The following is an 18,301-nucleotide window of genomic DNA, read 5'->3' as shown; positions in this document are numbered from 1 at the left end:
CTCTTCCCCTTTGGCATCGAGACGCCAAAAAGGGCAGAAAGCTCAACTACGGCTCCAGATGAGAGCAAGTGAGGATCTCGAGCATCCCATCCCAACGGGGGCATCTGCACCGCCGTCGTCGGTCGGAAACTGCTCGGCGCCGGAATCAGTCCACGGACAGTGCTGCTGAATCCACTCCTCCTCCTCGGTGATCTGGCCCTCAGAACCACTGGCCACATTCACACCCAAGTGACGCATGAGCTCCTTGTGACGTCTCCTGGCCTTCTTCTCTGCCACATGAGTCATATACTGACCGTGAGACTCCATGCAAAACAACTTCTTCATCTTGATCTTGAGCTTCTTAGCCCAAGAGGGCTCTGCACCAGACGGCTCATAGTCATCGTCATCATCAGCCTCAACATCCGTCTCAGCCTCATCGGTCTCCATAGCAGCAGCAGAAGATGTACCCCGAGACTTGGGTACCGGAGTGCCCCAGTTGTCCTTCTTCCTCAGACGCTTAATCTCATGGGACACTAACTCTCCAGTCTCAAGCATAATGTTGGGATAGACATGATCCCAAGCCTTCTCAATGAGCAGCATGATGAAAGGTCCATAGATCGGACACTTGCGTTCAGAGATAGCAGATAAGAGCTCAGACCACATCACATGAGAAATGTCCAAAGACTCACCAGTGTTCGCTTCCTTCTCATGCTGGCAAAAGAGAAGCATGTCCACTAGATAGGAGTGGACCTGATCCAGATTCCCGATACGAGGGAAGAGGGTCTCACGGAAGACGCGGTGAAGAATATCCAGAAAGGCAGACAACTCATAAGTTTCCTTCTTCGTTTCAGGGTTGACCTTCATAGTGCAGTAGGGCCAGAGAGCTTGCTTGTGAGTGGCGGTTGTGTTGTGATGAGGGCGAAAGCCAACAGCATGCTCGAGCCCGAGATCTTCCACCCCAAGCAAATCCATGAACGCCTTCCACTTGACAGAAAGCAGCTTGCCATTTGTCATCCAAGTCAGAGTCCTGTCAGCATCAGTCCCTAGGTGGACGGTGGCATAGAATTGGGCCACAATATCTGCATCAAAGTCCTTGTTGAACTGCATAATCCGAAGAATGTTCAGCTGAGAGCACATCTGAAGAGCTTCACCGAAGTACTCAGGATCCTTCTCCATGTAGTCGGTGTCGATGGAGCGCACATTAACAAAGAGATTCTTCTTGGCCTTGAGCACATCGAAGAAGATGGCAAACTGAAAGCGATTCCAGAACGGACGGTTGACCAAAGTGGGTTCTTGATCTTCTCCATAGGGATTGCGGCGGCGCCTTGCCCAGAACTCCTTGGCACTCATCTGGGGCACAGTCTTGCCCCTTGGCTTGACGTAGACTTCTTCTTGAGTTGAGGAGGTGGTGGAGCACCTGAGGATGTACCGGCAGGTGGTGGTGGTGCACTTATGGAACCTCCAGCTGACTCGGATGTGCGGTAGCGCTTCGAAGTGGCACGATTGGGGTTGACACGGCGGGCCGGAGGCTCAGTGTGTTCATCACCTGGAGCCAAACACGAGAACACGCAAAACAACCAAAGGAACGAGCATAAGCCAATAAACACAACAAGAGATCAAAGTATGGGAGAGGTATGATGGAATCGGTCAAACAGCGGTAGTACCGCGATCTGCAAGCGGTAGTACCGCCCGAGCAGTAGTACCACTCCAAGGAGAGCGGTAGTACCGCTCGAGGCAGGGGAACAGCGGTTCCCTACTACCGTGGTCAGATCCGGCACTACCGGCCTGTCAAATTCAAAAATATTCCTACCAAACTCTAATCTACAAAGTCTAGTTGCCTTCTCCAACCTACTCAGGCTTAGATTTAGCCAAAAATCTAGAGATGCAACCACTATTGCCCCTAAAACACAAGATCTGGAAACAAGACCAAAAGAGAGAAGGAACGGGGGCAATACCGGCATCCATGGCAAGAGGACGAGGTGGGGATCGACTCCACCGAAGGAAATGGAGAGGAACGCGCCGGAGGAGGAGATCTGCCGGAGCCCTCCCATGGAGATACGGTGCTGGAGAGAGGGAGAGACACGAGGGGGCGAGACGAATGGGTATGGGGGAGAAGAAACCTCCCCCTGCCCCGATATAACCCCCTGGTCCTGCCCCGCAGTGGTAGTACCGCGCTGGGGGGGCGGTAGTACCGCTTATCAGTGGTAGTACCACACTGGTGGGGCGGTAGTACCGCTTATGAGCGGTAGTACCGTCCACCACCAGCGGCAGTACCGCTTATCAGCGGTAGTACCGCTCACCAACAGCGGTAGTACCGCCCAGCACGCCACGGCAACTAGACTACATGGCTTAGCTCAAAAGGAAGCAAAAAAACAAGCAACGAAAGACAAAAGGAAACACCAGCAAGAGGCCAATAAACCCCTCTTCAAGAGAGGGCGGTGGCCGAAGCCACCTATGTTTGAGTCACGAGGTATGGCGCCGCGAAGATTTTTACCTTGGGCCCATGACCAAAACTCATCTTTGAAGCACTAGTACCATCAATAATAGCGAAAGTGAAAGACTTGATCAATTTATGCATTATGGGGGGAGGGAAAGTTCATTGAGAGAACAACACTCCCCCTATGTCCATGCCTACACTTAAATTAGACAACAAATTGAGTGTGGTAGAATGTGCAAGGGTTCAAGTCACATTGCTCAAATCAATGATATTTAGCTCATGCCTTAAATCGCGAAATCTTGCTTCATCCAAGGGCTTCGTGAAAATATCTGCAAGGTTATCATGAGTGTTGACATAGTTGAGCTCAATCTCTCCTCGCCTAATGTGATCCCGGATGAAGTGATACCTAATCTCGATATGCTTCATCTTGAAGTGTTGCACTGGGTTGAGAGATATCTTGATGGCGCTTTCATTGTCACACAAAAGAGGCACTTTGTCACAGTTGACACCGTAATCCTTTAAAGTTTGCCTCATCCATAAGAGTTGTGCACAACAACTACTGGCAGCCACATACTCCGCTTCGGTGGACGAGAGAGACACACAACTTTGCTTTTTAGAAGACCAACTTACCAAAGAGCAACCAAGAAATTGGCACCCTCTGGAGGTGGACTTCCTATCCACTTTGTCTCCCGCGCAATCGGAATCCGAGTACCCTACAAGCTTGAAGTTTGCTCCTCTTGGGTACCACAAGCCAAAGTTTGGGGTATGAGCCAAATATCAAAAGATTCGCTTGACCGCCACATAGTGGCTTTCCTTAGGTGCGGCTTGAAACCGTGCACAGATCCCCACACTCAACATGATATCCGGTCTAGATGCACAAAGGTAAAGCAAGGATCCAATCATGGAGCGATATAACTTTTGATCCACCGCTTTACCATTGGGATCAATGTCAAGTTGGCACTTGGTGGGCATTGGAGTGGAAGCCGGCTTGACATCGTTTAGCTTGAACCTCTTGAGCATGTCTTGAGTGTATTTGGCTTGGTTGATGAAGGTACCTTCTCTTCTTTGCTTCACTTCGAAACCTAGAAAGAACTTCAACTCTCCCATGGAAGACATCTTAAACTTTGAGGTCATTAGTGCGCAAATTCATCATTGAAAGCTTTGTTAGGGGAACCAAAGATAATGTCATCAACATATAGTTGGCACACAAACATCTCCCCGTTGACCTTCTTAGTAAAAAGAGTGGGGTCGATTAGCCCAACTTCAAATTCACGATCTTGTAGCAACTCGGTAAGGTGGTCATACCATGCACGTGGGGCTTGTTTAAGGCCATAGAGTGCCTTATCGAGTTGATACACATGATCAGGAAAGTAGGGATCCTCGAACCCGGGGGGTTGTTTGACGTAGACCAACTCATTAATAGGACCATTAAGAAAAGCACTCTTCACATCCATTTGTTGCAACTTAAAGTTATGATGAGAAGCATAGGCAATAAGCATGCGAATGGACTCAAGGAGAGCAACAGGAGCAAAGGTTTCACCGTAGTCGATACCCTTGACTTGGGAGTAGCCTTGTGCCACTAAGCGAGCCTTGTTGCGAATGATAGTTCCATGAGCGTCTTGCTTGTTCTTGAATATCCACTCGGTTCCAATGACATTATGGTTCTCCGATGGCCTTGGCACCAATCTCCACACCTTGTTGTGCTCAAAGTTGTTGAGTTCTTCATGCATGGCATTGAGCCAATCCGGATCTTCGAGCGCTTCATACACCTTTTGGGGTTCCACACAAGAGACAAACGCATGATGTTCACAATAGTTTGCTAATTGTCGATGAGTGCTTACCCCCTTTGTTAGGCTTGCAAGCACATTCTCCAAGATGTGCCCTTTGGTGGTGAGCTTGGAAGCAATCTTGGCGGCACGGCGCTCCAATTCCTCCTCGGAAGTGAGATGAGGAGAAGAAACTTGATCATCTTGAGCGCCGTCAGGTGCTTGTTCTTGTTCTTGAACTTGACCTTGAGCATCATGTGGTGGTTCACCACCATCTTGAGAATGATCTTGCCCTTGGTCTTGTTCATTTGGTTGAGGGCCTGCACTTTGTTCTTCAGAAGCGTGTGTGTCTTGGGTTGGTGATGGCTCCACTTGAGTGGAGCATTTTCCTTCTCCTTCGGCCACAAGGGGTTCCTCAATGGGTAGGATGAAACCAACACGCATTCTTCTTATGGCTTGAGGAGGAATTTCATCACCTACATCACAAGTACCACTTTGCTCCACTTGGGAGCCGTTATTCTCATCAAACTCCACGTTACCCATCTCCTCAATAAGTCCCGTGGATTTATTGAGGACACAGTAAGCATGGGAGTTTGTAGCATAACCAACAAATATGCCCTCATAAGCTCTAGCCTCAAACTTAGTCAAACGGACACCCTTTTTGAGAATGAAACACTTACACCCGAACACCCGAAAGTACTTGAGATTGGGCTTGTTACCAGTGAGTATTTCATATGGAGTCTTGTTCAAGCCCTTGCGGAGGTAGAGCCGATTGGATGCATGACACGCGGTGTTGATGGCTTCGGCCCAAAAGTTGTATGGAGACTTGAACTCCGCCATCATGGTCCTTGCCGCATCCATCAACGTCCGGTTCTTCCTCTCCGCAACACCGTTTTGTTGAGGGGTATAGGGTGCGGAATATTGATGCTTGATCCCCTCATCACTAAGAAACTCGTCCAAGGTGTAGTTCTTGAACTCGGTGCCGTTGTCGCTTCTTATTGTCAAGATCTTTGCATTGTGTTGACATTGTGCTTCATTTGCAAAGTCAATGATGGTTTGTTGAGTCTCACTCTTCTTCTTGAAGAAATACACCCAAGTATATCTTGAATAGTCATCCACAATCACCAAGCAATATTTTCTACCCCCAAGACTATCAAAGGATGGAGGCCCAAAGAGATCCAAGTGAAGGAGCTCCAAAGGCCTCTTCGAGTAGATGATAGTCGTGGGAGGGTGAGCCTTCTCATGAAGCTTTCCTTCGATAAAAGCACTGCAAACACGATCTTTGGCAAAACTAACATTCGTTAGTCCACGAACATGGTCCCCCTTGAGAAGACTTTGCAAAGATCTCATATTGACATGGGCTAGGCGGCGATGCCAAAGCCATCCCACGTCAACTTTAGCCATTAGGCATGTCGCGGTCTTAGTAGGGCTGGGCATAAAAACCGACCAACCGAAAACTGAACCGAAACCGAGACCGAATAAACCGAATTTTCGTTTTTTTTGCTGTTAACAGAAAAGTTCGGTTAGCTGGGCCACTAACCGAACCAAATTCGGTCGGTTCGGTATATTTCCCGGTTAACCGAATAACAGCCCACTCCACACCCCACCCCCGGCCCAGTACCGCCCACCGCCCCACCCACCCAGGCACGACGCCACAAGTCCACGACCCACGACCCCCCGCAGCCAAACGCCCTAATACCATCCTCTTCCCCTCCCCCACGCCCGCCCGGCCGCCCCTTGCACTACTCAGCCGCTGCCGCATCTAATCTGAGTAGCAGGGACACAGCCACTGCTTCTCATCTGAGCGGCAGGGACACCGCCGCCGGCGCCACCGGCCACCGCATCTTCTCCGGTTCTCCCCACTCGTCCATCCCCAACGAAGCGAACTCCACCGCATCTGCACGAAGGAAGGAAAGGAGCACGGAGACAACTCAGACAAGGACCCGCCGTCGCACATCCGTCGGTAGCATCTCGGCCTCCAGTTCGTCATCACGTCTTCCACAGCCGAAACAGAGCATTCAGTCAACGTAATAAGCTCAATATCCTATCCTTTGTCTCCAGTTTTTTTGTTCTTTGTGAGTAGATGGTAAAGGTGGATCTGGAATCTGGATGCTCTTGTTGTTTAGTTTTTTCTCATTCTGTCTATGGATGCCATCTTTTGTGCTGCTCCACTGTTGAGTGTTGACATCTCTGCGTATATCACTAGGAAATTTTACTTGGATGACTTAACTGTTCACAAATACAACTTGTGAATGCTTCTATTATCTTGTCGTGAAAATAACATTTGAACTGTAGTGGAGTGGATTCAGCTTTTAATGTATTGCAGAAGCAGAATGGAAAATGACTGTATAGTGTATATCACTCGGAGTTTAATCCAAAGAGATAATGTCTGCTGCCACATTTTCTCTTGGTTGAATACTGTCCCAATCCCATGCCGTAACCATTATTAGTTTGTGAATTATTAATATGGTCAGTTTACTTTTATGTTGTCATATGATTCTGCCGGCTTCTTTTAATTCCTAATCTGTTATTAATTACTGGAAGCTGCTGATAAGGAATATGTTATTTAATTCTTCTCCGAATTAATTAGTATAGAAGAATGATGACATGAATTCTAATTATGCTACTATTTTGTAGATGGTTGAACCTGGTGGACTTGGTGATGACATGACTGAAGAGGAGATGCGAGTTTATGAGGAAGAACAAAGAAATATTGATGAGTATGAAAAGGAAAAGGAGATGGAGCAACGACCTACAAGAAGGCAGATGAAGAAAAGATCACCGATGTGGGATCACTTTTCTGAGGTACTAGTTGATGGTATGCTCAAGTTTGGAAAGTGCAAGCATTGCAATCATGATATCAAGGCCGTTCCAGAGGTTAACGGTACATCTGCCTTAAAGAGTCATTTTAATACTTGCAAGTATAATCCTCATAATGATAAGAATAAGAATCAAGGTACTTTGCAAGTTATCCAAGGGGAAAGCCCTTCAGTGCATAAATTTGATCCCGAAGCACTAAGGAAAGCTATTGCTAAGATGATTATAGTAGATGAGCTTCCATTTGCATTTACTGAAAAAGCTGGTTTTAGAGAAGTGATGTCAATTGCATGTCAACGTTTCAATATGCCTTCTAGAAGAACATGCACTAGGGATGTTCTGAAGGTTTATTTTGAAGAGAGAGCGAAGCTGAAACTTTTTTTCAAACAATCATGTCAAAGAGTGTGTCTCACTACTGATGGTTGGACTTCTCAAACACAAGATTGCTATATGACAGTCACGGCACATTTTATTGATCCTGAATGGAATTTGCACAAGAAAATCATTAGTTTTTTCCTAGTGAAAGGTCATAAGGGAGATGATATAGGAAAAGCCATAGAGCAATGCTTGATGGAGTGGGGAATAAAAAACGTTATGACAATAACTGTTGATAATACTAGCGCAAATGATGGTGGTGTGGGTTACATACGAAAGAAAATGATCAAAACTGGAAATAGCATAGCTGAAGGTAAATATTTTCATATGAGATGTGTTGCCCATATTATAAATCTGATTGTTACTGATGGTCTAAAAGAATTGGATGAATCAATTAAGCATGTAAGAGCTGCGGTTAGATATATAAGACATGGGCCATCTAGAATTACAAGATTTAAAGAACTTGCTCAGTTAGAAAAGGTGGACAGCGAGGCATTCTTGAGTTTGGATGTATGCACTAGATGGAATTCCACATACCTAATGTTAGCAACCGCAATCAACTTTGAGAAAGTATTTGCGAGGTATGAGGAAGAAGATCCACTCTATACAATGGATTTAACTAGTGAGAAAGGTCTTGGTATTCCTGTTGATAGTGATTGGGAGAATGCTACGAAAATGGCTGAATTTCTTGGACAGTTTTATCACCTTACTCTTAGTGTTTCCGCCACACTCCATGTGACCGTGAACCAATTTATTATGGATATTGCTGAAATCAATGTTGTGTTGGAAGAGGGGGCTGATAGTGATGATATTTTGCGCAAAACAATGGACAAGAAAATGCAAGATAAGTACGATAAGTATTGGGGACGTTGGCATGAGGAGGTGGAGAATGAAAGGGGGAAGGGGAAAGGAAAGAAAAAGGAAGAGGAGAATGTGAACATGTTTGTATTTGCTGCAACTGTTCTTGATCCAAGATTCAAGCTATCAAATTTCACAAAAATAGCAATTGAAGAAATGTATGGTGAATTAAATGTTGGGGAACGTAGTAATTTCAAAAAAATTCCTACGCACACGCAAGATCATGGTGATGCATAGCAACGAAGGGGAGAGTATGATCTACGTACCCTTGTAGATCGCAATGGAAGCGTTGACACAACGTAGAGGAAGTAGTCGTACGTCTTCTTCCCGATCCGACCGATCCAAGCACCGTTACTCCGGCACCTCCGAGTTCTTAGCACACGTACAGCTCGATGACGATCCCCGGGCTCCGATCCAGCAAAGCATGGGGGAGGAGTTCCGTCAGCACGACGGCGTGGTGACGATCTTGATGTTCTACCGACGCAGGGCTTCGCCTAAGCACTACAACGATATGATCGAGGTGGAATATGGTGGCAGGGGGCACCGCACACGGCTAAGGAACGATCTCAATGATCAACTTGTGTGTCTAGAGGTGCCCCCTGCCTCTGTATATAAAGGAGCCAAGGGGGAGGGGGCCGCCGGCCAGGAGGAGGGCGCAGGAGGAGTCCTACTCCTACCGGGAGTAGGACTCCCCCCCCCCCAATCCTAGTTGGACTAGGATTCCCCGAGGGGGAAAGAGAGAGAGGGGGCCGGCCACCTCTCCTAGTCCTAATAGGACTAGGGGAGGGGGGAGGCGCGCGGCCACCTTGGGCTGCCCCTTTCTCCTTTCCACTAAAGCCCATTAAGGCCCATATGATTCCCGGGGGGTTCCGGTAACCTCCCGGTACTCCGGTAAAATCCCGATTTCACCCGGAACACTTCCGATATCCAAATACAGGCTTCCAATATACCAATCTTTATGTCTCGACCATTTCAAGACTCCTCGTCATGTCCGTGATCACATCCGGGACTCCGAACTAACTTCGGTACATCAAAATGCATAAACTCATAATAACTGTCATCGTAACGTTAAGCGTGCGGACCCTACGGTTCGAGAATAATGTAGACATGACTGAGACACATCTCTGGTCAATAACCAATAGCGGGACCTGGATGCCCATATTGGCTCCTACATATTCTACGAAGATCTTTATCGGTCAGACCGCATAACAACATAGGTTGTTCCCTTTGTCATCGGTATGTTACTTGCCCGAGATTCGATCGTCGGTATCCAATACCTAGTTCAATCTCATTACCGGCAAGTCTCTTTACTCATTCCGTAATACATCATCTCACAACTAACATATTAGTTGCAGTGCTTGCAAGGCTTATGTGATGTGCATTACCGAGAGGGCCCAGAGATACCTCTCCGACAATCGGAGTGACAAATCCTAATCTTGAAATACGCCAACCCAACATCTACCTTTGGAGACACCTGTAGTACTCCTTTATAATCACCCAGTTACATTGTGACGTTTGGTAGCACACAAAGCGTTCCTCCGGTAAACGGGAGTTGCATAATCTCATAGTCATAGGAACATGTATAAGTCATGAAGAAAGCAATAGCAACATACTAAACGATCGGGTGCTAAGCTAATGGAATGGGTCATGTCAATCAGATCATTCACCTAATGATGTGATCCTGTTAATCAAATAACAACTCTTTGTTCATGGTTAGGAAACATAACCATCTTTGATTAACGAGCTAGTCAAGTAGAGGCATACTATTGACACTAGGTTTGTCTATGTATTCACACATGTATTATGTTTCCGGTTAATACAATTCTAGCATGAATAATAAACATTTATCATGATATAAGGAAATAAATAATAACTTTATTATTGCCTCTAGGGCATATTTACTTCAGTCTCCCACTTGCACTAGAGTCAATAATCCAGATTACATCACCATCTGATTAACATCGATAGTTCACATCATCATGTGATTAACACCCATAGTTCACATCGCCATGTGACCAACACCCAAAGGGTTTACTAGATTCAGTAATCTAGTTCACATCGCTATGTGATTAACACCCAAAGAGTACTAAGGTGTGATCATGTTTTGCTTGTGAGAGAATCTTAGTCAACGGGTCTGCCACATTCAGATCCACATGTATTTTGCAAATTTCTATGTCAACAATGCTCTGCATGGAGCTACTCTAGCTAATTGCTCCCACTTTCAATATGTATCTAGACCGAGACTTAGAGTCATCTAGATTAGTGTCAAAACTTGCATCGGCGTAACCCTTTACGACGAACCTTTTTGTCACGTCCATAATCGAGAAACATATCCTTATTTCACTAAGGATAATTCTGACCGCTGTCCAGTGATCTACTCCTAGATCACTATTGTATTCCCTTTCCAAATCAGTGCAGGGCATACAATAGATCTGGTATACAGCATGACATACTTTATAGAACCTATGGCCAAGGCATAGGGAATGACTTTCATTCTCTTTCAATCTTCTGTCGTGGTCGGGCTTTGAGTCTTACTCAACTTCACACCTTGTAATACAGGCAAGAACTCTTTCTTTGCTTCATCCATTTTGAACTTTTTCAAAATCTTGTCAAGGTATGTACTCATTGAAAAAACTTATCAAGCGTCTTGATCTATCTCTATAGATCTTGGAGCTCAATATGTAAGCAGCTTCACCGAAGTCTTTCTTTGAAAAACTCCTTTCAAACACTCCTTTATGCTTTACAGAATAATTCTACATTATTTCCGATCAACAATATGTCATTCACATATACTTATCAGAAATGTTGTAGTGCTCCCACTCACTTTCTTGTGAATATAGGCTTCTCCGAAAGTCTGTATAAAACCAAATGCTTTGATCACTCTATCAAAACGTTTATTCCAACTCCAAGATGCTTGCACCAGTCCATAAATGGATCGCTGGAGCTTGCACACTTTGTTAGCTCCCTTTGGATGTACAAAACCTTCTGGTTGCATCATATACAACTCTTCTTCCAGAAATCCATTCAGGAATGCAGTTTTGACATCCATCTGCCAAATTTCATAATCATAAAATGCGGCAATTGCTAACATGATTCGGACAGACTTAAGCATCGCTACGGGTGAGAAGGTCTCATCGTAGTCAACCCCTTGAACTTGTTGAAAACCTTTTGCGACAAGTCGAGCTTTGTAGATAGTAACACTACTATCAGCGTCCGTCTTCCTCTTAAAGATCCATTTATTCTCAATTGCTTGCCGATCACCGGGCAAGTCAACCAAAGTCCAAACTTTGTTCTCATACATGGATCATATCTCAAATTTCATGGCCTCAAACCATTTTGCGGAATCTGGGCTCATCATCGCTTCCTCATAGTTCGTAGGTTCGTCATGGTCAAGTAACATGACCTCCAGAACAGGATTACCGTACCACTCTGGTGCGGATCTCACTCTGGTTTACCTATGAGATTTGGTAGTAACTTGATCTGAAGTTACATGATCACCATCATTAGCTTCCTCACTAATTGGTGTAGTAGTCACAAGAACAGATTTTTTTGTGATGAACTACTTTCCAATAAGGGAGAAGGTACAATTACCTTATCAAGTTTTCTACTTTCCTCCCACTCACTTCTTTCGAGAGAAACTCCTTCTCTGGAAAGGATCCATTCTTAGCAACGAATGTCTTGCCTTTGGATCTGTGATAGAAGGTGTACGCAACAGTTTCCTTTGGGTATCCTATGAAGACATATTTCTCCGATTTGGTTTTGAGCTTATCAGGATGAAACCTTTTTCATATAAGCATCACAATCCCAAACTTTAAGAAACGACAGCTTAGGTTTCTTGCCAAACCATAGTTCACACGGTGTCGTCTCAAAGGATTTAGATGGTGCCCTATTTAACGTGAATGCAGCTGTCTCTAATGCATAACCCCAAAACGATAGTGGTAAATCTGTAAGAAACATCATAGGTCGCACCATATCTAATAAAGTACGGTTATGACGTTCGGACACACCATTACATTGTGGTGTTCCAGGTGGCGTGAGTAGTGAAACTATTTCACATTGTTTTTAACTGAAGACCAAACTCACAACTCAAATATTTGTCTCCGCGATCAGATCGTAGAAACTTTATTTTCTTGTCACGATGATTTTCCACTTCACTCTGAAATTCTTTGAACTTTTCAAATGTTTCAGACTTATGTTTCATCAAGTAGATGTACTCATATCTGCTCAAATCATCTGTGAAGTTCAGAAAATAACGATACTTGCCGTGAGCCTTAACACTCATCGGACCGCATACATCAGTATGTATTATTTCCAATAAGTCAGTTGCTCGCTCCAGAGAACGGAGTCTTAGTCATCTTGCCCATGAGGCATGGTTCGCAAGCATCAACTGATTCATAATCAAGTGATTCTAAAAGCCCATCAGCATGGAGTTTCTTCATGCGCTTTACACCAATATGACCTAAACGGCAGTGCCACAAATAAGTTGCACTATCATTATTAACTTTGCATCTTTTGGTTTCAATATTATGATTATGTGTATCACTACGATCGAGATCCAATGAACTATTTTCATTGGGTTTGTAACCATGTAAGGTTTTATTCATGTAAACAAAACAACAATTTATTCTCTTACTTAAATGAATAACCGTATTACAATAAACATGATCAAATCATATTCATGCTCAACGCAAACACCAAATAACACTTATTTAGGTTCAACACTAATCCCGAAATTATAGGGAGTGTGCGATGATGATCATATCAATCTTGGAACCACTTCCAACACACATCGTCACTTCACCCTTAACTAGTCTCTGTTTATTCTACAACTCCCGTTTCGAGTTACTAATCTTAGCAACTGAACTAGTATCAAATACTGAGGGGTTGCTATAAACACTAGTAAAGTACACATCAATAAGATGTATATCAAATATACTTATGTTCACTTTGCCATCCTTCTTATCCGCCAATCACTTGGGGTAGTTCCGCTTCCAGTAACCAGTCCCTTTGCAGTAGAAGCACTTAGTCTCAGGCTTAGGACCAGACTTGGGCTTCTTCACTTGAGCAGCAACTTGCTTGCCGTTCTTCTTGAAGTTCCCCTTCTTCCCTTTGCCCTTTTCTTGAAACTAGTGGTCTTGTTAACCATCAACACTTGATGTTTTTCTCGATTTCTACCTTCGTCGATTTCAGCATCACGAAGAGCTTGGGAATTGTTTCCGTTATCCCTTGCATATTATAGTTCATCACGAAGTTCTACTAACTTGGTGATGGTGACTAGAGAATTCTGTCAATCACTATCTTATCTGGAAGATTAACTTCCACTTGACTCAAGCGATTGTAGTACCCAGACAATCTGAGCACATGCTCACTAGTTGAGCGATTCTCCTCCATCTTTTAGCTATAGAACTTGTTGGAGACTTCAGATCTCTCAACTCGGGTATTTGCTTGAAATATTAACTTCAACTCCTGGAACATCTCATATGGTCCATGATGTTCAAAACGTCTTTGAAGTCCCGATTCTAAGCCGTTAAGCATGGTGCACTAAACTATCAACTAGTCATCATATTGAGCTAGCCAAACATTCATAACGTCTGCATCTGCTCCTGCAATAGGTCTGTCACCTAGCAGTGCATCAAGGACATAATTCTTCTGTGCAGCAATGAGGATAAACCTCAGATCACGGATCCAATCCGCATCATTGCTACTAACATCTTTCAACACAATTTTCTCTAGGAACATATCAAAATAAACATATGAAAGCAACAACACGAGCTATTGATCTACAACATAGATATGCTAATACTACCAGGACTAAGTTCATGATAAATTAAAGTTCAATTAATCATATTACTTAAGAACTCCCACTTAGATAGACATCCCTCTAATCCTCTAAGTGATCACGTGATCCAAATCAACTAAACCATGTCCGATCATCACGTGAGATGGAGTAGTTTCATTGGTGAACATCACTATGTTGATCATATCTACTATATGATTCACGCTCGACCTTTCGGTCTCCGTGTTCCGAGGCCATATCTATATATGCTTGGCTCGTCAAGTATAACCTGAGTATTCTGTGTGTGCAAAACTGGCTTGCACCCATTGTAGATGGACGTAGAGCTTATCACACCCGATCATCACGTGGTGTCTGGGCACGACGAACTTTGGCAACGGTGCATACTCAGGGAGAACACTTCTTGATAATTAGTGAGAGATCATCTTATAACGCTACCGTCAATCAAAGCAAGATAAGATGCATAAAAGATAAACATCACATGCAATCAATATAAGTGATATGATATGGCCATCATCATCTTGTGCTTGTGATCTCCATCTCCGAAGCACCGTCATGATCACCCTCGTCACCGGCGCGACACCTTGATCTCCATCATAGCATCGTTGTCGTCTCGCCAATCTTATGCTTCCACGACTATCGCTACCGCTTAGTGATAAAGTAAAGCATTACATCGTGATTGCATTGCATACAATAAAGCGACAACCATATGGCTCCTGCCAGTTGCCGATAACTTGGTTACAAAACATGATCATCTCATACAATAAAATTTAGCATTATGTCTTGACCATATCACATCACAACATGCCCTGCAAAAACAAGTTAGACGTCCTCTACTTTGTTGTTGCAAGTTTTACGTGGCTGCTACGGGCTTAAGCAATAACCAATCTCACCTACGCATCAAAACCACAACGATAGTTTGTCAAATAGACTCCGTTTTAACCTTCGCAAGGACCGGGCGTAGCCACACTCGGTTCAACTAAAGTTGGAGAGACAGTCGCCCGCAAGCCACCTATGTGCAAAGCACGTCGGGAGAACCGGTCTCGCGTAAGCGTACACGTAATGTTGGTCCGGGTCGTCTCATCCAACAATACTGCCGAACCAAAGTATGACATGCTGGTAGGCAGTATGACTTATATCGCCCACAACTCACTTGTGTTCTACTCGTGCATACAACATCAAACCATAAAACCTAGGCTCGGATGCCACTGTTGGGGAATGTAGTAATTTCAAAAAATTTCCTACGCACACACAAAATCATGGTGATGCATAGCAACGAAGGGGAGAGTATGATCTACGTACCCTTGTAGATCGCAACGGAAGTGTTGACACAACATAGAGGAAGTAGTCGTACGTCTTCTTCCCAATCCAACCGATCCAAGCACCGTTACTCCGGCACCTCTGAGTTCTTAGCACACGTACAGCTCGATGACGATCCCCGGGCTCCGATCCAGCAAAGCTTCGGGGACGAGTTCCGTCAGCACGACGGCATGGTGACGATCTTGATGTTTTACCGACGCAGGGCTTCGCCTAAGCACTACAACGATATGATCGAGGTGGAATATGGTGGCAGGGGGCACCGCACACGGCTAAGGAACGATCTCAATGATCAACTTGTGTGTCTAGAGGTGCCCCCTGCCTCCGTATATAAAGGAGCCAAGGGGGAGGGGGCCGCCGGCCAGGAGGAGGGCGCAGGAGGAGTCCTACTCCTACCGGGAGTAGGACTCCCCCCCCTCCAATCCTAGTTGGACTAGGATTCCCCGAGGGGGAAAGAGAGAGAGGGGGGCCGGCCACCTCTCCTAGTCCTAATAGGACTAGGGGAGGGGGGAGGCGCGCGGCCACCTTGGGCTGCCCCTTTCTCCTTTCCACTAAAGCCCATTAAGGCCCATATGATTCCCGGGGGGTTCCGGTAACCTCCCGGTACTCCGGTAAAATCCCGATTTCACCCGGAACACTTCCGATATCCAAATATAGGCTTCCAATATATCAATCTTTATGTCTCAACCATTTCGAGACTCCTCGTCATGTCCGTGATCACATCCGGGACTCCAAACTAACTTCGGTACATCAAAATGCATAAACTCATAATAACTGTCATTGTAACGTTAAGCGTGCGGACCCTACGGTTCGAGAATAATGTAGACATGACTGAGACACATCTCCGGTCAATAACCAATAGCGGGACCTGGATGCCCATATTGGCTCCTACATATTCTACAAAGATCTTTATCGGTCAGACCGCATAACAACATAGGTTGTTCCCTTTGTCATCGGTATGTTACTTGTCCGAGATTCGATCGTCGGTATCCAATACCTAGTTCAATCTCGTTACCGGCAAGTCTCTTTACTCGTTCCGTAATACATCATCTCACAACTAACATATTAGTTGCAGTGCTTGCAAGGCTTATGTGATGTGCATTACCGGGAGGGCCCAGAGATACCTCTCCGACAATCGGAGTGACAAATCCTAATCTTGAAATACGCCAACCCAACATCTACCTTTGGAGACACCTGTAGTACTCCTTTATAATCACCCAGTTACGTTGTGACGTTTGGTAGCACACAAAGCGTTCCTCCGGTAAACGGGAGTTGCATAATCTCATAGTCATAGGAACATGTATAAGTCATGAAGAAAGCAATAGCAACATACTAAACGATCGGGTGCTAAGCTAATGGAATGGGTCATGTCAATCAGATCATTCACCTAATGATGTGATCCCGTTAATCAAATAACAACTCTTTGTTCATGGTTAGGAAACATAACCATCTTTGATTAACGAGCTAGTCAAGTAGAGGCATACTAGTGACACTAGGTTTGTCTATGTATTCACACATGTATTATGTTTCCGGTTAATACAATTCTAGAATGAATAATAAACATTTATCATGATATAAGGAAATGAATAATAACTTTATTATTGCCTCTAGGGCATATTTCCTTCATTAAATGGAGGCAAAGCTTGGGAGGCGGTGAAAACATTTATGCATGCTTTGTTTGAAGAGTACAAAGCTAAGTATGCACCAAGTGATGTAAGCAAGCATGTGGGTGCTCCACAATCTGAACCAACTCAAAAAAGGGAAGGAAGGAAATTGCTGTCTCAGATAAATAAAAAGTTGAGAGTTGGTGCTAATGGTGAAGCTAGCATGAGCAAATCGGAATTTGAGAAATACCTGCATGAAGAGAATGAAGTAAATAGGGATGATTTTAACATTCTAAAATGGTGGAAGAACAATGCTGCTAGATTCCCAATATTGGCTAGAATGGCCAGTGATGTGTTGGCTGTTCCGGTATCAACGGTTGCGTCTGAGTCGGCATTTATCACAAGTGGTCGCATTCTAAATGAATTTAGAACCTCTCTTACACCATTCATGGTCCAAGCTCTTGTTTGTGCCCAAGATTGGCTAAGGGGTTCTATTACTATCAACATTGAAGAAGATGAGGAGGAATTGTTAAGATTGGAAAAGGGTAACATATTGTGATTGTTTTCTATGTAATTTTTTATATTTCTAACTTCCTATGCTTATTACATGTTCATTTCATTCTTTTTCAGAACTAATTGAAGAGTTTGGTAGTACAAATTCATCAAAGTCAAAAGCAAGCAGTAGCAAGTCTGTTTGCAAGCCATCTGGGGTTGTGCCATCTTGCCCACCTCCATCCTCTACTTAAACATGGGTGAGTTTGTTGCAAGAAATTGTCCTGCTCTTGTTCATGTTTTTAGCATTCTTTTATTTATTTTCTGAAGTATGATTCAAAAGATGCACAACACATCCATGTAAATGAATATGTTGCTCACTTGCTGCAATGAACCTCATGTAAATGTTGTTGTAATACAAATGTTGTTTCATGAACCTCATGTACTTGTTTTCAAAAATCTATGGGTAACTCTTATGAAGAAAAGATCTTCAGATTACTCTTTACTCTTTAGGTACATATAGTCCAACATATTATGTTTTACATATATGTAGTTCTTTTAATCGAATCATGTCAATCCTTGTAATGTGCCATCTGCCATTCTATTTTACATGTATATATATATAGTTATTTTATCTGAATTCTGCATCATGTACTAACTATTCTAACCGAATTCTGCACCATGCACACAACATTACAGATTCGCAACGCTTGGCTAGAAGCTTGGATGGGCAAGATTCTCTGGACATGTCAAGATGTTCCTGTTCATGATGGCAAATTGGGATTCTTATTTTTGGTTGCTCTTGAAATGCACTTCAATCTCCTTCCTGTGTGCTTGTGTTTTGAAGTGTAATAATAAGTAA

At 44.2% G+C, this 18,301-nt stretch overlaps 1 protein-coding gene across 1 annotated transcript; it reads left to right on the top strand.

Annotated features, from left to right (window-relative positions):
* Nucleotides 1-6,819: 6,819 nt before the first annotated feature.
* LOC147963119 (zinc finger BED domain-containing protein RICESLEEPER 2-like) lies at nucleotides 6,820-17,329 on the top strand (the record flags this gene model as incomplete). Its single annotated transcript, XM_087529472.1, has 2 exons — nucleotides 6,820-8,406; nucleotides 16,955-17,329. Coding segments are annotated over exons 1-2 (1,962 nt in total), but the record flags the coding sequence as incomplete, so codon positions are not given.
* Between the last annotated feature and the right edge of the window lie 972 nt (nucleotides 17,330-18,301).

Source organism: Triticum urartu, chromosome 6A, assembly GCF_056163025.1.
Source record: "Triticum urartu cultivar PI428250 chromosome 6A, HENAU_Tu73, whole genome shotgun sequence".
NCBI classification, from domain to species: Eukaryota; Viridiplantae; Streptophyta; class Magnoliopsida; order Poales; family Poaceae; genus Triticum; species Triticum urartu.
Note: the sequence above shows the minus strand (reverse complement) of the source record. Positions and strands in the feature narration are given on the sequence as shown.